Below are 25,456 nucleotides of genomic sequence, written 5' to 3'. Positions count from 1 at the left end.
GGCAGTGCACATCTCTACTAATTACTATAAAAAATACAATACAAAATCACAAATAGCTAAGCAGTTCCTAGTACATACAATTTTGTATTACAACTGCTCTAACACTAAACTGTAACTAAAGTGTTGTATCATAAAAAAGGGCACAGTATGTGCTACCTGGGACTAATAAATTAAAATGGGAATAAAAAACTGCCCAGCTGAGTCACTTGCTCTCACAGAAGAGAAATCATTCCATAAACAAATAGAATAAAATAAAGATAAAAACAACCATAAAATAATTATTTAACACTATTCTACTAGTGTTTTAACATATATTGACCAAATATATTCTTAAATATGAAGAATATGATGATACACAGAGTGAATTATGTTGCATATACCATCAAGATATTAGCCAAATGTAATAGTCTGCGATTTGTGGTCACCAATGCAAATTGGGGCAAGATAATCTCTAGATTTAAAGCCACAATAACTTTTAAGGCAAAGCCAAACTGGATTTGCCTTATAACTTATTGCCACTTTAAATCTAATGCCTCCCTAGTCCTAATCGCACTGGCTCCTGAAAATTGTGGGCTATTACATTTGGTCCAATGACTGTATGGCCATATTTGTACATACTAGACCCAATAAATGACAACAGGTAAGGAAAGTATGGTGACATACAATACATAGATTAAAGACTGGGCATCCAAATGAACACTCTAGGTACATAGATATGATAATCCATACCAGCAACAGTTCTTGCTGGAACTGACTCTTTGTTGATCCAGAACACAACTTGGGACAACACAACAGTCATGCTGCATGGGATGTATGTATGGATGATGTAATAGCCTATTTTCCTTCGCAGGTAGAACAAGACAACTTGCTGTGAATATTCACCTACAACAAATAAACAATGGGATGATAAATGAATGAAGTAGTGGAAGTTATGTGCCAAACACGTGGTGCAGGCCATACCAAAAACTGTCCTGGCTGGAACAGATTCCTTGTTGATCCAAAAAGAAACCTGAGAAAGAATGACCGTCATTATGCATGGGATATACGTCTGTATCACAAAATAGCCCATTTTCCTTTGCAGGTGGAAATGCACCGTCATTACCACATATTCACCTGTTGGTAGGAAGCATAGAAGGATAAATCATTGTCATAATCTCTCTGAAGATGATGAGAATACAGATTTGTTATTATAAGGTTATCTTATACAAACAAAGGCCTTGGAGAGAGATAAAGTTATGGAGATAAAGTAAAAAAAATAATCAGCTTCTGTAATTTTTCAAACACAGCCTGTACAGTGACAGTTAGGAGCTGATTGGTTGGTACTTTATATCTGTCCACTTTATTTCTCTCAAAGGCTTAGTACAACTACCCCCCTATCTCTTCTGATGTTACTTGTAATTTAGAAAGTTTGCTGTGTGAACACGTACATACAAGGGGCAGATTCCACTTCATCTATTTCCAAGTAGGGATGTGCGGGCTCGGATTAGTTTGGATTTTCCCGCCAAATTTGGATTTTTCCCGCCAAAAATCGGATCTCAGAAAGAGACAAAACGTCATCTTTCATGGACAAACATCACCAATCCTAGAAAAAAGTCCATGAAAGATGATATTTGTCCATGATAAATTAAGTTTTGCCTCTTTCTGAGATCCAATTTTTGGTGGGAAAAATCCAAACTTGGCTGGAAAAACCGAACTAATCCAAGCCCGCACATCCCTATTTCCAAGACTTAGTACATAGACCAAAAAATCTGGCAGGTCTGACATAATTTTCATTAGTACATCAATTGCAGAAACTCCAAGTCATAATGGAAGACATTGCTAGAAATAACTGTAAGATCCAAAATTAAAATGGAGATTTTTTTTTTATCAAAGTGGGAAACATGAAATAATAAAAAAAAAATAAGGGCAGGTTAAACTAATAGTTTCAGCTATAGATAACAAAGATGGTGCAGAGGAAAATGTATAGTCAGCGTATGTAGAAGTAACTTCCAACTGATCTTATAAAAGCTCTTAGGGCACTATTAAATTCTACCATTGCAGGATAGCTTATACTCACATAGTCAAACGCAAAAACTCACAAAAACATGAGGGCTAAACTTCACTGGTGATGTTGCCCACCGCAAACAAAAAATTAACAGCTTGACAACCTTGAAAGAATATTTTGACATTGTCTTTCAATGCCTTCCTGGCCATTGTGGAAACACATACAGTGCAGCACGTGGCTTTCTTCATATTACAACATTTCCTTGTAAGAAGTAACTCATTTCCTGTGAATTTATTTTCTGATGGCTGTAAAAGCCCAAGAGCATATAAACTCCCAGGTTTGTAGGTAAGCTATGACAAGCTACTTACTAAGGGAATTACTGTCGAATATCACTGAGTAAGTGATAGACTGTATACAGGGATGGGATCCTATAGAGTGGGGTTTTCATGGGATGATATCCATTAGACTGTCTAGGATTGCTCTGCCTTTTTCAGTTTAGATTTCAACCCCCCTGGTTACTATTTTGTTGTTACTAGAACATTTTTTTTACTGACCTGTCCTTCCATAGCGGAGAACAAGCTAGGAGGAAATGATTGGTCTTTAGTGACCACATGTGAGGCAAGGTGTAATTGTGAAGCACCCCTTTTCAAAGGATATGAGTTTTGCCTGTGGCTTACGGAAGAGTCCAGCATTATGACAAGGTAAGGAGAAGTAGGAATATACAGCTCAGGTTGCTTTGGTGACAATTCAGTAACCTCCATTGGTTTGCATTTTGTTTGGGTTGGAGCTAAGTTGCTGCTACAGTATGCTTTCTCAGCCAACCATGCTTTAAAATAATTACAATCAACAAAAGCTGTGTACTTCATACCAATCAAGTGTCTGTGTATTTTCTTTTAGTTGAAGTTCATGATAAATTATAGTTATGGTTTATTATACCTACAGTATGAGAGAACATCAACTGCTAGGTGATTATAGACATTTTATCCTATGTTAAATTTCTATATAATCATATGACCAATGCTATTGTGATCAGTTGTTTTTGTTTCCTTCAGATCTACTAACACAAAAAACAATTGATAGACATATTTTGGTATAATCAGAAAGTCACAGATAAAATACATAGCAAATCTTTTGCTCACAATTGCTTACAAAAAATATTGACCCAGTTGGCTCAAAAAAGGCAAAAGAGCTTGAAGCCAATTAGGTTGAGCTATAATACATTAGGGTACTTATTCAATTAGGGGGGGTATTCAATTAGCAGTGCTAAGTAGCACTGCTAATTGATCGCGGTGGGGCTATCCAATTAGCCCTGAAGTGCCGCCCAATGCCAGCACTTATCATGGATATTTTTCGGGACCTGTGTCCCAAAAAATAATCCACGATAAATGCTGTTTTTTCACCCACTGCGCGCTGGTGAGGGGGGCGCCCTGAGCCCCCAGAGCTCGGCGTAAAGCCAGGGGGGCGCGATCAGTGTGATCGCTCCCCCCCACAGGCATAGGAGACTGCTGTGGCTGCTGCTAACCAGCCACGAGCAGTCTCCCACTGCAGCTCAGCACACGCTGTGTGCTGGACTGCTGTGAGGGTGAGGGGGTGTCATCGGACCCGACCCCGCCAGGCCCCTCAGGAAGCCCGGGACCGGGTAATTTGTACTTCCCCCCCTCTCTCGACTCCCCTGCCCCTAGGTCTGAGTTTAACAAAAATGTTACAGCTGCAGGGTTTTTTTTCCACAGGTGTGAGATATTTATCCAATAGAGGGCCTGATTCACAATGGATGGCTATTCTGCTTATACGTATGCAACGCAGTTGTTAATATCAGCAGTGACATTTAAATGTTTGCGATCGCATCCTGACATAAGGACGCCCACTTTCCCTCACTCACATCCGTATACTTGGGCAACATAGAGAAACAATCTGTAACATTGAGGGCCTGATTCAGAGCTGAACGCTCTGACCAGAGCGCTCGCTCTGAATCAGGGCCGTCCTATTTAAATGTGGAGCGGCCTTTTGGACGCTCGCATAGCTGTGGGTTACCACCCACAGCTTATGCGAGCGTCCATGATGATGGTCGCGATGGTCTGCGGTAGGGTCTCGCTTCCGCAAGCCCAGGAGTGATTTTGGCTCTATCAAAGCCAAAATCACTCCCACTGACATCATTACTGATGTCAGTGGGGCCGGACTCAGACGGTAGGCGTTCCCATGGCAACCACGCCCCTGGCACGCCTACCAAAGGGGGCGTGCTGTCACTCACCATCGACAGCACCCCCCCTTTGGTGCGAGACCCCGAGCTCGCCGGGTCTCGCACATGCGCATGACGGAGCTCCCTCCATCGTGCGCATGCGCATTCGCCCAACATCGACCCGCTTGCGAGCGACCTTCCCTCCCGAGCGGGTCTGAATGACCCCCTGAGTTACATCGGACAGTTAATGAAGCCCAGACCTTACTCAGGAATTGCTTACTTCAGCGCACGCTATGAGGCCTCAGGTGGCATCTGGTATCCAAGTGGCTAATTTCTGCACAACCCTGCAACGGCATTGAAACACACTGGCACACCTGCGTCGGCCGACCACCCCCCATCACCACCCACAAATGGCACTTCCTGTCAATCACTCTGCCATGGGTCTGCACATCCTGTGCGATCGCTGTCCCAATCGCAGCGTCTGGTTCGCCCACGCGCACTGCGATGCCTACACATGCGCAGTGCAAATCAATTGGCCAATTACATGTGTATAACGAATTGCATTCCTTGCTGAATCAGGGCCAGAGTGCGGGGTTTTGATTTATTTTTGAGCACTCACATTTTTTTTGAGCCACTCCAGAGCAGGTCCTAAAATCCATATTTTAAGGAAAAATTGTCTGAACCTGCTCTGGATCCCTTTGGACAGTCCTCTAATGTTAAGTAATTGGAAGTTTTCAATTAGCTTAATTAGTCCTTAATTACTGACCTTCTGCAGCACTGTCCTCCTCCTCCATCTCTTCTCCAGTGTCACAGACAGCTTTCCTGGACTGGCAGGACACAGGAGTTGTACAACCTCTAACTCTTCACCCAGTACCCCTAACCCTGCACCCCACTACCCCCAGCCTTACTCAAGGTGCCCGCACACACTACACTACCCCTAACTCTGCTCCTGCTCCCTGCACACACTACACTACCAATAACCCAGCTCCCCACACACACTACCTCTAACCCTGCACCCTCTACACTACGCTACCCCTAACCCTGCTTACACTGTCCGCACACACTACACTACCCCTAACCCTGCTCCCCGCACACACTACCTCTAACTCTGCACCCTCTACACTACACTATTCCTAACCCTGCTCCCGTTGTCCGCACACAATATACGCAGCTCCCCACACACACTACCTCTAACCATGCACCCTCTGCCTGCATACACTACACTACCCTGCTCCCTGCACACACTACACTACACTACCGATAACCCTGCTCCCCGCACACACTACCTCTAACCCTGCACCCTCTACACTACACTATTCCTAACCCTGCTCCCGTTGTCCGCACACACTACACTACCTCCCCCCCATTGCCTGCACAAAGCCTCAGTAAGCGTCCGCAGGCTGCAGGCTGGGTGGAAAGAAAAATTCACCTCCCACAGGATTTTGCCCGCAAAAAACCCTGCAACCAATTTTTTTTCATTGGATACCACAGGTATCAGAAGCGCGCATACCATTGGTAATTGAGAGTTAGTCCCGAGTTCTGTGTAATTTTTTGTGGGCCAAACCTCGTGGCCAATTGGATATGCCCCGAGGTCTTACTTTTGTAATAACCAAACTATAAATAAGAGAACTTGCTCTGTTCGTATAAATATTTAGATATATACAGAGTACAAGAGTCTGTAAATACTAGTACCACAGATGTGTCCACATATAGCTATACTCAAATTGTGCCAAATAGTCCTGTTTGGACTACAATATATACCAGTTCTTACAAAACTACTAACCCTAAGTACAGTACACTATTAGCGACTTTGGGCCTGATTCAGACCTGCTCACAAGTGCATTGCACTCGCAAGCGGGTCGATGGTGGCCCAGTGCACACCCACAGCTTAGCAAGTGGACAGGAAAAAAAATGTAAAATATTCCCCGTCCTGATTCAGAGCATTCGCTCACAAATAGCGAGCGGCTCTGAATCAGGCCCTTTGTACACTATTAGCGAATTAAAATGCAAAATTCAGGAAAAAGTACATGATCTGGGTAAAAAGGCAAAAAACAGTGGTCCTGTATGAGTATCTCATGTCACGCACCATTATGCTTAATAAGACTCAATATTTTGGAAAATGTACTGAAGCACTTCAATCGCTACCTATGGCAGAGCGTTTGTCAGTATTCAGCCTGGGATCGGCCATTACTCACCACGGTGCCGGCTTCCCCTTACTAGCTGCATGATCTGACGCCAGGTGCATTGGCAGGTAACACACTGAGTATTATCCCCGGGGCCCTGTTGACTTCCACACAATCCTCCATATAGTTGCTGCAGCAGTGGTGATGGGCGCAGCCACATTGTCTGTCTCACCTGACTGGACCCTCCACCAAAGGTAGCCTTGTCACCTCTCAGCTGACTCTCTTCTCCAATGGACAGCTACCTAAGGGTATAAAGCAGGACTCAGGAAACAGGAAGTTGCCTGAACAACTTCTCTTCTCCAGTAGCTGCTAGCTTCAGATCACCGTTCCAGGCTCCACGCTGTTATATCCTCAGGGCACTTCACCACACTCTCTGATATTCTCCAGTGATATTTAACATCAGTCACTACTGATATTCTCCAGTGATATTCAGCATCGGTCACTTCCAATATACTCCAGTGTTATTCAGCATCGGTCCCTAGCAATATTCTCCAGTGATATTTAACATCAGTCACTACCGATATTCTTCAGTGATATTCAACATTAGTCCCTACCGATATTCTTCAGTGATATTCAACATCGGTCACTACCGATACTCTCCAGTGATCTTCTACATCGGTCACTACAGATATACTTTAGTCTAACTAACATCGGTGATTACCGATATTCTCCACTGATAATCTCCAGCCACTCAGTTGTCTTTCTTATTTCTCTGTCAGTTGCTAATTCCTGGGTCCCTGATCAGGGGGCCATGACCTGCTCATTGGGTGCACCAAAACCCATATCCCAATCGGAGGGGTCACTGGTGAACACCACCAATGAGTTAGACTCCGTGCCTCTGGTCAGGTCTCGTCAACACCCGGAATTACCAGATGAGGAAGTCATACTGACTTCCTCCTCGTCTGCTACTGCCTCCCCACCTAGTCACCCCGATTCCCAGTCCTCTGTAAGTCGCACCAGGTATCTTGCACTATATGGCGCAAAAAGGATAAGTGCATGAGGACACAACTGTATGCTTTTAGTACAGTCAATACTGGCAGAGGAAGGAGAAGGAGGAGTTTTAGTTTCAGATGATTTGGTTAGAAGCATTAAATGAAAGCAGTGGGATTACTGTAGGAAGAGGTACAGTGTCAGAAAAAAAGAACTTAGGATACATTTAGGAAATGCTTTTAGTCAAACAACGTGGGGCACAAAAATGCACTTTAAAGTGCAGATCACACATGCATAAGTGTTACTAGTTTGTGTATGGAATGAGAAGCAAGTCAGTGCAGAAGAGTTCATCCTCAACAACGACATCTAAGCTTTTTTGTAAAGGGACACATATTTCACAGTGCTGTATAGAACAACACAACTATGACATAAAGGGAAACAGTTTCAACACAATAAAGACTGCATGAATGCAATTAATGTCCAAATCTCATAATGACAAGGGGCCTGATTCAGAGCTGGATGCTCTGACAGAGCGCTCACTCTGAATCAGGGCCGGCCCTCTGTTATGTTAGAGCGGCCTCCTGGCCACTCGTATAGCTGTGAGTGACCACCCACAGCTATAGCGAGTGGCCAGGAGGATGGTCGCGATGGTCAAGACCATTGCGACCATCGGGCTTGCGACAAGACCCTTGTGGTAGGGTCTCGGTGCCGCAAACCCAAGAGAGCTTTCGGCTCAAACAGAGCCGAAAGCAATCCCACTGACATCACTTGTGATGTCAGTGGGGCCGGCCGCAGACGGTAGGCATTCCCATGGGAGCGCCTCCATCTGGGCAGCCATGCCCCAGGCCCACACACCAAAGGGGACGTGCCGTCACTCTACATCGACAGCCGCCCCCTTTGGTACGAGACCCTGAGTGACGGCTTGGCTGTCGCTATCCGGGTCTCGCGCATGCACCCGACAGAGCCGGCTCCGTCGTACGCATGCGCACTGGGCCACCATCGACCCGCTTGTGAGCGCTCATCGCTTGCGAGTGGGTCTGAATCAGGTCCAAGATCTGCATAATGGCACACATGAAATTGACAGTTAAGCAGACTAAAAATGAATAAATGCAATATTAACCAAATTGCATGGCAAACAGGAGACTAAATACAAGGCAGGCACAACTGACATGGGCAGTACAGTTATACAAAATAAAATGAATGGATGCACTTTCAGCCAAATCACACAGAAAACAGAAGAGTTCAGTGTAAGACGTGACAGGACAGACAAAGAGGATGGAGAGTGGAGAAATATGGAACAAGGGGGATAGATGACACTGACCATGAGAACTTGAAATCTAGAAGGAGGCGGTAACAGACATTAGAGGCAGGTAGCACATTAGACATAGTGGTCCATTTGGAAAGAGAGAAGAAGGAAGAGAGGTGGAATAGGGCAGGAGGGAAAAGAGCATGATAGAACAGGATGGAGAAGAGGAGTTTGCACTGAGGGGTAGGGTAGAAAAGGCAGGAAGGGTGGAGGACAAAGAGCAGTAGTAGAGAGTAGTCATGCGAGCAGAAGTACATTTTAGCCGGGGGCAATGTGGAGTTAGCAATCAGGGGTGCCGAGGGGGGGGGGGGGAGCGTGTACTAATTACCCGGGCCCGGGCTTGCTGTAGGGGCCCGCAGGGGGCCCGGGACTGGCACTGCTCCCACCCGCTCTTACATCACAGCAGCCCAGCAAATGCTGCTGTGTGCTGGGCTGCACTGGGAGACTGCTTTCCGCTGCTAAGAAGTAGTCTCCTATGCCTGTGGCTGGAGTGATCAAGCTGATCCCCCCACTAGTTATGTGCCAGGCTGAGAGGGTTCACTGCACCCCCATCGCCAGAGCCGCTTCGTAGCACAGCAATTTTGTTTAGTTTTTTAACCTAAGGGGGCATGGTCATGCCTCCCGCGATTATGCCACGCCCTGTTTTACCCGGGCCCAACAAGGCTCTTGGCGGTCCTGTTGGCGATAAGCTGTGAAAATGCGTGAATAACAGTTGTAAGAAAAGAAAAAGGATGAAACGGCTAAAGCCAATTAAATTGTTATGAAAAGGATATTAGAGAATGCACATTTTTAGTTAATATTAATGGTGATAGTACCATGGAACTAGAGGTGATGGGACCTATACTGTCATCCAGGCACTGAAATAGTCAAACTACAGTTTTGTCATTCATTCAAAATCAAATACACTATATACTGTAAATTAATTCATTAATATCCACAAATGTCATTAAACCATCAAATGAAATAGGTTAGTGAAAAACGTTTATTGTGATGTGATGATTTTATCACATAATTTAACAAATTAACAACTCTGTACAATATAAGTGATGATTCACATTACTAATTACCTATTTTTCATGAAGCGAAATCATCAGATTTGAGTAAAAAGAAGCGTTTTTCCTATTTCCGTTTTTTAACTTCCGTTTTTATAAATGATTCAATAGAGTTATTCTACTATTTAAGAAGCAGTATTACTCGTATATAATCATCCTTGAGAAAGTGCTGACAGTGCATGAAATGCGTCGAAGATTAGAGGTGGGGGCAGGGAACATGTGCAACGTTGTCCGCCAGTGACATCATCAACTGTGGCCCGCTGCGGACAGATGCTCCTGGCTCGCACTCTAAAGTTCTTCTCTTAAAAACAACTTACTTATGACCCGGACTTAGGACTTCATTCAGAGTCGGTCGAAGCGGCCGCACAGTCGTACGCAGCCGATGTTCGCTGATCTGCGCATGCGTACAGTTCGCAATGCACGTGCGCAAACTAGCTGATACAATCAGAAATTTCTCTCTCCTTGAACACCGCCAGGTCGGTAGTTTGAGTGACAGATTGTGGCGTTTGTGGGTGGTAACAGGGGAAGGTGCTTGAAAACGGGGGTGTGGAGATCCGAACGCAGGCGTGCCTCATTATGCAAACGGTGTTTTAAGGGAGTGCATAATTAACAAAGTAGTGTCATGGCACACGTGACAGGGGAGGTTTTACACTGACATGATCGTAGAGCTTAAGAGAGGGTCAGGTCAACCTTTAGCTCTACGACCAGTTCCGATGGCATACGATGCTCGCGATTAATCCTTATGTAGCCGGAGATGACGTGTTATGTGTACGAGAAGTGGGCGTATTTTTAGCAATCCGACCGCATCCACCCCTTGGTCGGCCAGCTAACGATCCGACCTTAGGGACGCAACATGCGTGTGCATCATTTGCATATCCGGACCCTTTTTCTATACGACCGTGCAGCCGCTTCGATCGACTCTGAATGAGGTCCTTAGTGCTACACAAAACAGGCTTGTATGGCAGCAGCAGAAGATGACCTGTCCGGAGAACGAAACTAATACCTTCCGGAAGTGTAGGGTAGGGAGAGATAGGGCAAGTTGTATAAAAGAATGGTAATTTTCTGAATATCATCGGGATAATTAGGCTATGTAAGCCAACCACCACATCCAGCAAAATATATCAAAAAAGAGCCTATACATTTCTGTGTTTTATAAAACTGCCACTCTAGAAATAGTGCTCATACCTTTTATAATTCATTTTAGAATCATTAATGAGCTGCTGTATACAATAATAAGCACGGTTACTCTTTTAAGTTTACTATAATTTGAAAGTAAAACTTTTTTGTCATAACTCACCTCAAGATTATACACTGTAGGTGGAATAAATTTGTACATAGGGCACTAAGCTTGCAGATAAAACATGTGAGTGAAATTATTATTAATATTTACACTTATTTATATTAGGGGTGAGCGGGTTCGGATTTCTAAAATCCGAACCCCCCCGAGCCCCCCCGATCCGAGTCCGATCCGAGTCAGGCTCGACTTTTCCCGCCTGACTCGGATCTGAAATTGAGGCAAAACGTCATCATCCCGCCTTCCGAGTCTCGCGGGTTTTGGATCCTATATAAGGTACCCGCGTCGGCGCCATTTTCTCACTCGGCTGTGGACAGTGAAGAGGGAGGGTGGGAGTTAGGGCTGTGTAGTGTAGTGTAGTGTAGTGCTGCTGTTGTCCACTACTTCAAAGTCCATAGGGGCTGGCTGTGTTGTGCTGTGCTGCTGTTGTTAATAGGGGCTGTGTCCACTACTTCAAAGTCCATAGGGGCTGGCTGGACTGTGTTGTGCAGTCAGTTCTCCATAGGGGCTGTGTCCACTCCAAAGTCCTGTGCAGTGTCCCAGTCCTAAAGGAGAGCTGTAGTGTTGTCCAGGGGGTGCTCTGTCCATCAGGGGCGCTCCCCCCAAGTGCTAAAAAAATAATATATTTTCTGTGTTTGTGAATTGTGTGCGCAGTAGCCGCACGTGCATCAACAAAGTAGTGCCAAGCGTGTGCCTGTGTCATAAGTAAAGGGCCGGCTGGCTTGACCGTTAAAGGGTGCTGTAACCCCCAAAGTACACTCCAGTCCAAACCAAAAAAAATATTATTTTCTGTGTTTGTGAATTGTGTGCGCAGTAGCCGCACGTGCATCAACAAAGTAGTGCCAAGCGTGCGCCTGTGTCATAAGTAAAGGGCCGGCTGGCTTGACCGTTAAAGGGTGCTGTAACCCCCGAAAGTACACTCCAGTCCAAACCAAAAAAAAATTATTTTCTGTGTTTGTGAATTGTGTGCGCAGTAGCCGCACGTGCATCAACAAAGTAGTGCCAAGCGTGCACCTGTGTCATAAGTAAAGGGCCGGATGGCTTGACCGTTAAAGGGTGCTGTAACCCCCGAAAGTACACTCCAGTCCAAACCAAAAAAAAATTATTTTCTGTGTTTGTGAATTGTGTGCGCAGTAGCCGCACGTGCATCAACAAAGTAGTGCCAAGCGTGCGCCTGTGTCATAAGTAAAGGGCCGGCTGGCTTGACCGTTAAGGGTGCTGTAACCCCCGAAAGTACACTCCAGTCCAAACCAAAAAAAAAATTATTTTCTGTGTTTAGCCGCACGTATATATCAAATCGATATAACATAAATGGAGGACCAAACTTTCTCCGATAAAAATAAAATAGAGAAAGATCAAGAACCACTTCCTCCTAGTGCTGAAGCTGCTGCCACTAGTCATGACATAGACGATAACATGCCATCAACGTCGTCTGCCAAGGCCGATGCCCAATGTCATAGTAGAGGGCACATACAATCCCAAATGGCAAAGTTCAGGAAAATGACCTTGAAAAAGACATTTAAATCAGCTGAAGAGAAACGTAAACTTGCCAATATGCCATTTACGACACGGAGTGGCAAGGAACGGCTAAGGTCGATCCCTAGTATGTTCATGACTAGTGGTTCAGCTTCACATGACGATGGAAGCCCTCCTCCCACTAAAAAAATCAAAAGAGTTAAGCTGGCAAAAGCACAGCGAAGAACTGTGCTTTCTAAGAAGATATCACAAATCCCCAAGGAGAGTCCAAGTGTGGTGGTGGTTGCGATGCCTGACCTTCCCAGCACTGGACGGGAAGAGGTGGCTCTTTCCACCATTTGCACGCCCCCTGCAAGTGCTGAAAGGAGCACCCACAGTCCACTTGCTGATATGCAAATTGAAGATGTCACTGTTGAAGTACAACAGGATGAGGATACTGGTGTAGCTGGCGCTGAGGAGGAAGTTGGCGAGGAGGATTCTGATGGTGATGTGGTTTGTTTAAATCAGGCTCCGGGGGAGACAGTTGTTGTCCGTGGGATGAAAAAGCCCATCACGGTCATGCCTGGGCAGAAGACCAAACATTCCACCTCTTTGGTCTGGCAATATTTCTATCCAAATCCGGACAACAACTGTCTTGCCATATGTACCATATGTAAAGGTGAAATAGGTAGGGGTAGGGACGTCAACCACCTAGGAACATCCTCCCTTATACGGCACCTGCAGCGCATTCATAAAAAGTTACTGTCAAGTTCAGAAACTTTGGCTAAGACCGTAAGCAGTCCAGGGACACCTAAATCCCGTTGTCCTGTTGTATCCAAGCGCCTGCAAACCACACCGTCAACTCCCTCCTCGTCAATTTCCTCCTTAGTCAGGATCGGAAGTAGTCCTGCAGGCCATGTCACTGGCATGACTGACTCTCCTATCCGGGATTCCTCTGGAGGATCCTGCATTGCTACGCCTACTGCTGCCGCTGCTGCTGTTGCTGCTGCTGGGAGTCGTTCATCATCCCAGAGAGGAAGTAGGAACACCACTACTTTTACTAAACAATTGACCCTCCAACAGTCCTTAGCGAGGAGGATGAAGTACGACAGCAGTCATCCTGAAGCAAAACGTATAACTGAGGCCTTGACTGCTATGTTGGTGTTAGACGTGCGTCCGGTATCCGCCATTAGTGCAGTGGGATTTAGACAATTGATGGAGGTAGTGTGTCCCCGGTTCCAAATCCCGTCTAGATTCCACTTCACTAGGCAGGCGATACCGAGACTGTACAGAAACGTCAGAAAAAGTGTCCTCAGTGTCCTGAAAAATGCCGTTGTACACAATGTCCACTTAACCACGGACATGTGGACAAGTGGAACAGGGCAGACTAAGGACTATATGACTGTGACAGCCCACTGGGTAGATGTATCACATTACGCAGCAACAGCAGCAGCGTCACCAGTAGCAGCATCTCAGAAACGCCAGCTCGTTACAAGGCAGGCTACGCTGTGTATCACCGGTTTCAGTAAGAGGCACACCGCCGACAACCTCTTAGAGAAACTGAGGGAAATCATCGCCCAGTGGCTTACCCCACTTAGACTCTCCTGGGGATTTGTGATATCTGACAACGCCACCAATATTGTGCGGGCATTACATCTGGGCAAATTCCAGCACGTCCCATGTTTTGCTCACACAATAAACTTGGTGGTGCAGAATTTTCTGAAAAGCGACAGGGGCGTGCAGGAGACGCTTTGGGTGGCCCGAAAAATTTCTGGCCACTTTCGCCATTCAGCGACTGCGTGCCGAAGACTGGAGCGCCAGCAAACACTCTTGAACCTGCCCCGCCATCACCTGAAGCAAGAGGTTGTGACGCGGTGGAACTCAACCCTCTATATGCTTCAGAGGATGGAGGAGCAGCAAAAGGCCATACAAGCCTATACATCCACCTATGACATAGGCAAAGGAGGGGGTATGCACCTGACTCAAGCGCAGTGGAGAATGATTTCCGTGTTGTGCAAGGTTCTCCAGCCCTTCGAACTTGCCACACGTGAAGTCAGTTCAGACACAGCCAGCTTGAGTCAGGTCATTCCCCTCATCAGGCTTTTGCAGAAGCAGCTGGAGAAAGTGAAGGAGGAGCTAAGACGGAGCGATTCCGCTCGGCATGTGGGACTTGTGGATGAAGCCCTTCATTCTCTTTGCCAGGATTCCAGGGTGGTCAATCTGTTGAAATCAGACCACTACATTTTGGCCACCGTGCTTGATCCTAGGTTTAAAGCCTATGTGGTGTCTCTCTTTCCGGCCGACACAAGCCTGCAGAGGTGCAAAGACCTGCTGGTGAACACACTGTCAGCTGAAGCGGAACGTGACACGTCAACGGCTCCTTCTTCATTTTCTCCCGCAACTGGGGCTGCCAGGAAAAAACTTAGGTATCCTAAGCAACCCGCTGGCGGTGATGCAGGGCAGGCAGGACCAAGTTTGGACATCTGGTCCGGACTGAAGGACCTGGCAACAATTTCTGACATGTCTACTGTCACTGCATATGATACTATCACCATTGACAGAATGGTGGAGGATTACATCGGTGACAGCATCCAAGTAGGCATGTCAGACAGTCCATACCTGTACTGGCAGGAAAAAGAGGCAATTTGGAGGCCCCTGTACAAGCTGGCTCTATTTTACCTGAGTTGCCCCCCCTCCAGTGTGTACTCCGAAAGAGTGTTTAGTGCAGCCGGGAACCTTGTCAGCGAAAGGCGTAGGAGGTTGCTTCCACAGAATGTGGAGAAGATGATGTTCATCAAAATGAATTATCAGCTCTTCCAGGCAGACCAGCCTCCAGAAGGTACAGAGGGACCTGTGGTGGTGGATTCAAGTGGGGATGAGTTAATACTTTGTGAGGATGAGGATGTACACACTGAAGAGGGTGAGGAATCGGTGGATGAGGAGGATGAGGATGACATCTTGCCTCCGTAGAGCCAGTTTGTGCAGGGACACATTAATTGCCAGCTTGTTTTGTGGGGGCCCAAACGAACCAATCATTTCAGCCACAGTTGTGTGGCAGACCCTGGCGCTGAAATGATTGATTTGTTAAAGTGTGCATGTCCTGTTTATACAACATAAGGGTGGGTGGGAGGGCCCAAGGACAATTCCATCTTGCACTTCTTTTTTTTCTTTGCATTATGTACAGTTTGGGGCCTAGTTTTTCTAACTGCCATCCTGTCTGCCACTGCAGTGTCACTCCTAGATGGGTCACGTGTTTGTGCCGCCCACTCGTGTCGCTTAGCATAGTCATCCAGCTACCTCGGTGCAACCTTTTGGACATGAAAACACTATTGTGAGGTGTGAGGTGTTCAGAATAGACTGGAAATGAGTGGAAATTAAGGTTATTGAGGTTAATAATAGCATAGGACCAGAGAAACCAACAAATTCTGTGATTTTAGCTGTTTTTATGCTTTTTAAAAAAAAAATACAGATCCAAAACACAAAACCCAGAACCCAAAACACGGAAGGGTGGTTTTGGCAAAACCAATCCAGATCCAAAACACGAAGAAAGATCCAGATCCAAAACCAAAACACAAAACACGAAAAGTGGCCGGTGCACACCCCTAATTTATATATACAGTGCAATCATACTCTACAGCTCTTTACAATTGGGAACATACTGTACTGAAAAACAGGACTGGATAACAAATACAGTAAGAATTAAAAGGGATCTACTTGCAATTTTATAGAAATAAATAGGAGTTAGATTTATAAGGTTAACTGACACAAATAGAAAATTGACCAAGCCAGATGCTGTAGGGAACATTCATTAATGGGTCTATAGGATCCAGTCATTGGAATATTACATCAACTATAGTTTTTTGTTGCTTGGAAGCTATATTGGAGGGAGAGTAGATGGTGCAGTTTTATAAATAATCAATTTTAATGAGATTTATTCTTTTAAACCTAATTAGTATTAATTTTCCATACTGTATATTAAGAAGTATTTAATTTTTAAATGACGTCACTTCCAGTTCCTTTGGTCAGACATGTCAGACAGTGATTTGGTAAGTGTCACAATCCTGGCTAGTTTTTACCTTTTGTGACTTACCTCTGCCAGCTGCTCCATGGATCTGTGTTTGTAATTCTCCTGGGACATCTGCTCTGGCTGAATCATGCTGGCTGTAACATCTCTGTGTGTGCAGACTGCTCTCCCCCCACACTGATTAAACACCTGGACCCTGCTCTGTCTGTGAGCATTGCTAGTCTTAATTGGAATCACAGGTGTGGTCCTGTTTCTCAAGGGCTGCAGAGATGAATACTCCCTCTGCATGCTGTGCCTTGCTCCACTCTGAATGCCACTGCCAGACCACCTGTCTGTATCCACCAATCGCTGCCAGACTCTAGGTATATAGATCCTCCTCTAATAGCACTCAGTGCTTGAACATCGTGTTACGTTCCGTGGTGTACTGCTTGTGCTATAGCTGTTCCTCTGTGTGCCAGTATGTCCCAGGCTCCTGCTGGTTCCTAGACCAGTGCTATCCGTAAGCCTGCTGCATTCAGCTATCCACGCTACCAGACTCTCACCTACGGCTCCCAGGCCGCTCCACGTAGCTTCCACGCTACCAGCTTCTCCACATGGCTCCTAGGCTGCACCAAGTAGCTTCCACGCTACCATCTCTCACCCACGGTTCCCAGGCCGCACCAAGTAGCTTTCACGCTACCATCTCTCACCCACGGCTCCCAGGCCAAACCAAGTAACTTCCACGCTACCAGCGTCTACCCACGGCTATCCAGCCACTCCCCAAAGCCATCCAGCTACCAACGTCTACCCACGGCTATCCAGCCGCTCCACGTAGCCACTCAGCTACCAGCGTCTACCCACGGCTATCCAGCCGCTCCACGTAGCCACCCAGCTACCAGCGTCTACCCACGGCTATCCAGCCACTCCACGTAGCCACCGAGCTACCAGCGTCTGCCCACGGCTATCCAGCCACTCCACGTAGCCACCCAGCTACCAGCGTCTACCCATGGCTATCCAGCCACTCCACATAGCCACCGAGCTACCAGCATCTGCCCACGGCTATCCAGCCACTCCACGTAGCCGCCCAGCTACCAGCGTCTACCCACGGCTATCCAGCCGCTCCACGTAGCCACTCAGCTACCAGCGTCTACCCACGGCTATCCAGCCGCTCCACGTAGCCACTCAGCTACCAGCGTCCGCCCACGGCTATCCAGCCGCTCCACGTAGCCACCCAGCTACCAGTGTCTACCCACGGCTATCCAGCCGCTCCATGTAGCCACCCAGCTACCAGCGTCCGCCCACGGCTATCCAGCCGCTCCACGTAGCCACCCAGCTACCAGCATCTGCCCACGGCTATCCAGCCGCTCCTTGTAGCTACCCAGCTACCAGCATCTACCCATGGCTCTCCAGCCACTCCACATAGCCACCCAGCTACCAGCGTCTACCCACGGCTAACCGGCCGCTCCACGTAGCCATCCAGATACCAGTCTTCCTGCCGGTCCCAGCCCGGTTCCTCCAAGCCCACTCACCTCACGGCTCGTTAGCTGCACCAAGTAGCTTCCGTGCTACCATCCATCTGCAGGCTCATCTACTGGTACCCCGACCAGCTCAGTCAGCCTACCTGCCGGTCCCAGTCCGGTCCCTCCAAGTTCCTTCTGGTCTCATCCCAACGTCTCCAGTTTCCAGTTCCAGTCACTCATCACCAAAGGCAGTTCTCACTGCTACCCACTTCTTATAATAAAGAGCTATTCATGTTAACCATGGTTCCAGTCCAGCCGGCCTCCAGTGATTCCAGCTCATCACCTGATAAAGGTAACTCGCTAGCACCAACTGTGACAGTATGTTCAAGCCTAACGATGGTAGCGGATCAAGCACTTAATCCTGGATCTAGTGCTTTCCGTAACCTAATCACTCGTTTGGATTCATAGGAGGCGGTACAGCATCAAGTACTACAGCTTCTGCAAATTCTGACTAACCGGCTAGATGATACCCAAATCTTACCTGAACCCCTAACTACTTTCCATCAACTGCTGGAACAGCTACAGGCTCTACTCAACAAAATCTTTCAGATCATTCCTGAATTTCTTAGAGCTACCTCTGTCTCAACTAAAAACTCTGTCTTGGAATCTCTAAGAACCAAAGATTCTTCCTTGCCAAGTAAAGTGAGACATCGAAGTTACCCGCGCTCCAAGCTCTCTGTGGCTGAACGCCAGCAGCGTAAAGATTTACATCTCTGTCGCTATTGTGGAGCTTCTGACCACTTTCTCAAAGGCTGTCCCCTTTGCAATTCCAGCAGTATAACTATGTGTCAACGTCTCAATGCCTGTTCTGGTCCCGTCCCGGATTCTGCCTGTTCCGGTCCCAGCCCGGATTCTGCCTGTTCCGGTCCCGGCCCGGATTCTGCCTGTTCCGGTCCCAGCCCGGATTCTGCCTGTTCCGGTCCCAGCCCGGATTCTGCCTGTTCCGGTCCCGTCCCGGATTCTGCCTGTTCCGGTCCCATCCCAGATTCTGCCTGTTCCAGTTACCCCAGGAGGGTCCTCAAGTCTCGTAACCCAAGAAGGGGTTTTGAGTCACTCACCCCAGGAGGAAGTCTCTGTCCTCGCATCCCAAAAGGGGGGTTCATGTTCCATACCCCAAAAGGAAAAGTCGAGTCAGCTTCCCCAGAAGGGGATTTTGGGTCCCATACTCCAACAGGGAGTGTCAAGTTCTGTACTCCAGGAGGAGACCTTAAGTCTCTCACCCCAGGAGAGGGTTACAAGTCTCACACCCCAAGAGGGGGTCCCAAGTTTCGCACCCCAAGAGGGGGTCCCAAGTCTCACACCACAAGAGGAGGTCCCAAGTTTCGCACCCCAAGAGGGGGTCCCAAGTCTCTCACCCCAAGAGGGGGTCCCAAGTCTCTCACCCCAAGAGGGGGCCCCAAGTCTCGCACCCCAGGAGAGGGTCTCAAGTCTCGCACCCCAGGAAGGGGTCTCAGGTTGCGCACCCCAGGAGGGGGTTTCAAGTCTTGCACCCCAGGAAGGGGTCTCAAGTCTCGCACCCCAGGAGGGGGTCTCAAGTCTCGCACCCCAGGAAGGTGTCTCAAGTCTCGCACCCCAGGAGGGGGTCTCAGGTCTCGCACCCCAGGAGGGGGTTTCAAGTCTTGCACCCCAGCAAGGGGCCTCGAGTATCGCACCCCAGGAGGTGGTCTCAAGTCTCATGCCCCAGGAGTGGGGTCCAGGTTCCAGTTCCCAGGGAGAAGAGTCATGTACTACTAATCCTGATCATGGCTCCTGTTCAGCATCTCCTGAAAATATCGTTCCAGAGGATGACAGTTTCTGTAGCCTGTTCTCAGCCTCGAATGTTGAAGCTGCTGTCTCTGGCTCTTCAGGACTCCTTCCAGTTCCTTTAGTTGGTCCAAGTACCGAACAGCTGTCAACTTCAGTTGTTTTGATTCCTCAACAATCAGAGCATCCTCAAATCTCTTCCAGCCCTGCACCTGAATGTGCTCCACAATCCTCGAACACACAAACTTCATTGGATACTCCAGGATACATATATTTTGAAGGGGACTTATCGTAATACTTTGCATTACTGACGCAATATGCTGCAATCATGGAAACAGATCCAGCTTGTGGTATCACTCCTACCAACCTTACTAAGTACCTTCTCTCTTCCTTTAGAGGTAAGGCATTGGACTGGGCCAATCCTCTCATCGAGTCTAAAGATCCTGTGCTTCTAAAAACAAAGACTTTCAGTGAAGCTGTTATTAAAGAATTTGGTCTAAAACCTGTCAAACGAAATTCTAGTTCTGAAAATCGGTCCAAGCAGTCTGTTGGTGCTACTAAAGAATCATCCTCTGCTGAGTCCTCCACTTCCCTGAACATGAGATGTGCGGCCACCTCCTTGTCCTCTTCATACTGCGGTAACTCCCAAAACACCATCAAAATTGGTTATATTTCACTTAGTTCCTCCCAGGAGTCCTATCAATGTTCAAGTCCTACTAAACCTTCGATTTTACCTTTAGATACTGACTCGGAGTCTGAACTTGATCCTGCATATGATAATTCTCCATTCCCTGAAAACCATCTGCCATTTGACCCTGTCCTTTCCAGTCATGTGTTTCCACAGGAGTTACCAGAGATCCCATGTCCATTGGTTGGCACAAAACGTTCTCGCAGCAGAAAGAAGAATCGACGAAGGTCTTGAATCATCCCCTTTGAAGAATTTCCACTTCTGGTATCCCAATAATGCAGAATTAAGAAGATGTCTAAAGAGATGTTTCTAGAGTGATGGTGTTCCTATGTTTGAAGCTCCTGTAATGTCATGTTTGGAAGAAAGTTTTTCAGTTTCCTGGGCGTCTCATTTTTTCATGTTCTCCTATGTATTTATTTGGGTGTTCAGAGTCCACCCTTGAAGAGGGGGGTACTGTCACAATCCTGGCTAGTTTTTACCTTTTGTGACTTACCTCTGCCAGCTGCTCCATGGATCTGTGTTTGTAATTCTCCTGGGACATCTGCTCTGGCTGAATCATGCTGGCTGTAACATCTCTGTGTGTGCAGACTGCTCTCCCCCCACACTGATTAAACACCTGGACCCTGCTCTGTCTGTGAGCATTGCTAGTCTTAATTGGAATCACAGGTGTGGTCCTGTTTCTCAAGGGCTGCAGAGATGAATACTCCCTCTGCATGCTGTGCCTTGCTCCACTCTGAATGCCACTGCCAGACCACCTGTCTGTATCCACCAATCGCTGCCAGACTCTAGGTATATAGATCCTCCTCTAATAGCACTCAGTGATTGAACATCGTGTTACGTTCCGTGGTGTACTGCTTGTGCTATAGCTGTTCCTCTGTGTGCCAGTATGTCCCAGGCTCCTGCTGGTTCCTAGACCAGTGCTATCTGTAAGCCTGCTGCATTCAGCTATCCACGCTACCAGACTCTCACCTATGGCTCCCAGGCCGCTCCACGTAGCTTCCACGCTACCATCTCTCACCCACGGTTCCCAGGCCGCACCAAGTAGCTTCCACGCTACCATCTCTCACCCACGGTTCCCAGGCGGCACCAAGAAGCTTTCACGCTACCATCTCTCACCCACGGCTCCCAGGCCGCACCAAGTAGCTTCCACGCTACCAGCGTCTACCCACGGCTATCCAGCCGCTCCCCAAAGCCATCCAGCTACCAACGTCTACCCACGGCTATCCAGCCGCTCCCCAAAGCCATCCAGCTACCAACGTCTACCCACAGCTATCCAGCCGCTCCATGTAGCCACCCAGCTACCAGCGTCTACCCACGGCTATCCAGCCACTCCATGTAGCCACCGAGCTACCAGCGTCTGCCCACGGCTATCCAGCCACTCCACGTAGCCACCCAGCTACCAGCATCTACCCACGGCTATCCAGCCGCTCCACGTAGCCACTCAGCTACCAGCGTCTACCCACGGCTATCCAGCCACTCCACGTAGCCACTCAGCTACCAGCGTCTACCCACGGCTATCCAGCCGCTCCACGTAGCCATCCAGCTACCAGTGTCTACCAGCCGCTCCACGTAGCCACCCAGCTACCAGCGTCCGCCCACGGCTATCCAGCCACTCCACGTAGCCACCCAGCTACCAGCATCTACCCACGGCTATCCAGCCGCTCCACGTAGCTACCCAGCTACCAGCATCTACCCACGGCTATCCAGCCGCTCCACGTAGCCACCCAGCTACCAGCGTCTACCCACGGCTAACCGGCCGCTCCACGTAGCCATCCAGATACCAGTCTTCCTGCCGGTCCCAGTCTGGTTCCTCCAAGCCCACTCACCTCACGGCTCGTTAGCTGCACCAAGTAGCTTCCGTGCTACCATCCATCTGCAGGCTCATCTACTGGTACCCCGACCAGCTCAGTCAGCCTACCTGCCGGTCCCAGTCCAGTCCCTCCAAGTTCCTTCTGGTCTCATTCCAACGTCTCCAGTTTCCAGTTCCAGTCACTCATCACCAAAGGCAGTTCTCACTGCTACCCACTTCTTATAATAAAGAGCTATTCATGTTAACCATGGTTCCAGTCCAGCCGGCCTCCAGTGATTCCAGCTCATCACCTGATACAGGTAACTCGCTAGCACCAACTGTGACAGTAAGTGTATATGCACAAATCATTTGTTCAGAACTTTACCAAATAAGTGGACCACCACTTTGGGCAGGTGGCCATTCATCACTCAGGAGCAGAACCTCAAGACCAACTTGTGCTGTCCTGTGAAATCACCCAAACCAGAGGTTAATAAATAGATAATGGGCACTACTAGATAATGATTTTTCCAGACAACGTTTTAAATTATCCAGTCACATATCTAATGAAGAACAAAGATGAAGTTTTGAACAAGTTATAAGGCTATGCAGCCATGACAAGTGACTAGTTCCATCAAAATTCACTCACCTTTATTTCAAAAGTGACATTGGAGTTGAATTTTCAGGATATAAAATAGAAAAATGCTTAAGACAACACATACAGCATTAAATGGCCCTAGTAGTGCCCATTATGCAGTGCCCCAGTAATGCCCCTTATGTTGTGCCCCCATTAATGCCCCTAGTAATGCCCCTTATGCAGAGCCCCCAGTAATGCCCTTAGTAGTGCCCCTTATGTTGTGCCCCGAGTAATGCCCCTTATGCAGAGCCCCCAGTATATGCCCCTTATATTGTGCCCCAGTAATTCCCCTTTATGCAGAGCCCACAGTAATGCCCCTTTATGCAGAGCCCCCAGTAATGCCCCTTATACAGAGTTCCCAGAAATGCCCCTTATGTTGTGCCCCTAGTACTGGCCATTATGCAGAGCCCCCAGTAATGCCCCTTTATGCAGAGCCCCCAGTAATGCCCCTTATGCAGAGCCCCCAGTAATGCCCCTTATGCAGAGCCCCCAGTAATGCCCCTTATGCAGAGCCCCCAGTAATGCCTCTTTATACAGATCCCACAGTAATGCCCCTTTATGCAAGGCCCCTAGTAATGCCCCTAATGCAGAGTCCCCAGTAATGCCCCTTATGTTGTGGCCCCAGTACTGCCCCTTATGCAGAGCCCCCAGTAATGTCCTTAGTAGTGCCCCGTATGCAGAGCCCCCAGTAATGCCTCTAATGTTGTGCCCCAGTAATGCCCCTTATGTTGTGCCCCCAGTAATTCCCCTTATGCAGAGTCCCCAGTAATGCCTCTTATGTTGTGGCCCCAGTACTGCCTCTTATGCAGAGCCCCCAGTAATGCCTTTATGCAAAGCCCCCAGTAATGTCCTTAGTAGTGCCCCTTATGCGGAGCCCCCAGTAATGCCTCTTATGTTGTGCCCCAGTAATGCCCCTTATGTTGTGCCCCCAGTAATGCCCCTTATGCAGAGCCTGCTCCCAGTATAGAAAAGGCCTGTTAGGATTTGCGGTTAGCAAATCATCTTGGTGGTAGTTCCCAGTCTTAGTGTTACTGGGATACTGCATCATGTCCTGTCCTTTATCTGGCTTTATCTGGAAATCCTGTCTTGTCTGTGTCCATTCATGGCCTGTCGTTCATGTCTGTCTGTGTGTTGTTTCATGTGTTCACTAATTAACTAGCTCTCTCTGCAGAGTTTAGGTGCATACATGCCTTTGATTAAGAAGTGCTCTCTCCAGGAATTGGTTCTGATTGGACCCTGCTTCCAGTAAGTTTCAGCCAGCCTTTCATTTCACTGCCGGTTATATTGCCTGACATCTGGAGACTGTTTGTGCTCAGAAGTCTGAATCCTTTGCCGGTCTTACCTTGTTCTACAGTTCCTGTATGCTGAGTTATTCTTCCAGTATCCTGCACCTGTCTGCCTGTTTAGGATTAGCCTGTGGAATATACCCTGCTGCTGCCTGTGGACTATCATTCCAGAGTCCAGCCTAGCCGTGTCAGTCTGCTTCCAGCCTGTGTTCCTGTCGTGCCAGAGTTCATCTGTCTGCCATATTGCTCCAGACACACCTCAGCCTGCATCTCATCTCGGCTCTCAAGCTGCGTCTCGGCTGTCATAGCCACACCAAGTAGCATCTGTGCTACCACCAGTCTCCATACGGCTTCCCAGCAGCATCTAGCAGTCCCCGTGCTGCCAACATTCATCATACGGCTCACTAGCCGCTACAGCCAGCTCCAGCGCCGCAACATCGGCACAAGTACCGCACCATCGGCACAACATCGGCACAGTTGCCGCACCATTGGCTCTCAAAGCCATTTCCAACCCCTACGCTGTTTATATATGGCTATTGCTGTAACATTGGCACCATCGCAGCAACATCGGCACTGTAGCTGCACCACGGCCCGCAAGGCCACACTTTGAACTTGTTGCTTCAGCCACTGGTCCTGCCACTTCATTGTTCATTGTCTGTTAAGTCTTAGCTTGTGTTTTGTCTGTTTAGTTCTTGTATGTATCTTGTCTGTCCAGTCCTTGTTTTGTTTTTCTGTCACTCTTGTCATAGTCCATTCTTGTCTAGTCTTGTCTTGATATCCTGCAGTATCAAGTCCTGGTCATTCCTGCTGTGCTGTATGCTTATTTTGTCCTCTCGCTTCTTGCCTGACTACCCAGCTGCACCATTGTCCCTAGACATTCCTGAGACCTATCATCTGCTGCTGCTAGAGTATCCTGTCACTCACATCACTCCCTGTACTCATCATTTGCAGCCTCACTCCAGCTAGTACCAGTACAGGAAGCACTTCCACTCCTCAGCAGTCCTGCAGTCTCTCGTTGGTTGTGTAAGCCTCTACTGCTGGAGGCGTAAATCCAGATGGCCACCTAAGTAACGGTGTGTAAATAAAGCACTATGGGAACAGCGGGTGGCTGTTATTGGTAGAAGATCCTCTCTCTGGCTCTAGAGGTCTTACACAACCGTGTGAGTATCGTAACAAGGCCCCACTCACCTGTCTCTGCTGTACTTACCTTTCTTCATGATGGACACTGGGTACCGCTCCAGTCCACATAGACACTGCTGATGACTGGATCTAATTAGATCCAGAGCAGTAGGCACAGGCTCCTTTCATCACGGGCGACGCAGGTGACGTCATGACATCACCCGCGCTGCATCACTGGGAACACTGGCCTCTGAAGCGATCAGAGGCTTCTGATCGCTTCAGAGACCAGCGTTG

General features: G+C 47.9%; 1 protein-coding gene across 1 annotated transcript in view; it reads right to left on the bottom strand.

The window, feature by feature from the left end:
- The window catches only part of GABRA6 (gamma-aminobutyric acid type A receptor subunit alpha6), a 55,729-nt gene that overhangs the window by 15,870 nt on the left and 14,403 nt on the right, over positions 1–25,456 (bottom strand). Inside the window, exon 7 of the mRNA XM_088475063.1 lies at positions 961–1,113. Within this exon, the coding sequence (XP_088331189.1) occupies positions 961–1,113 (153 nt within the window). The remainder of the gene's footprint in view (positions 1–960; positions 1,114–25,456) is intronic.

The sequence above is a fragment of the Taudactylus pleione genome, unplaced genomic scaffold (genome assembly GCF_031769625.1).
Source record: "Taudactylus pleione unplaced genomic scaffold, aTauple2 ptg000161l, whole genome shotgun sequence".
Taxonomy (NCBI): Eukaryota; Metazoa; Chordata; class Amphibia; order Anura; family Myobatrachidae; genus Taudactylus; species Taudactylus pleione.
This window is presented reverse-complemented; position numbering and strand designations above follow the sequence as displayed.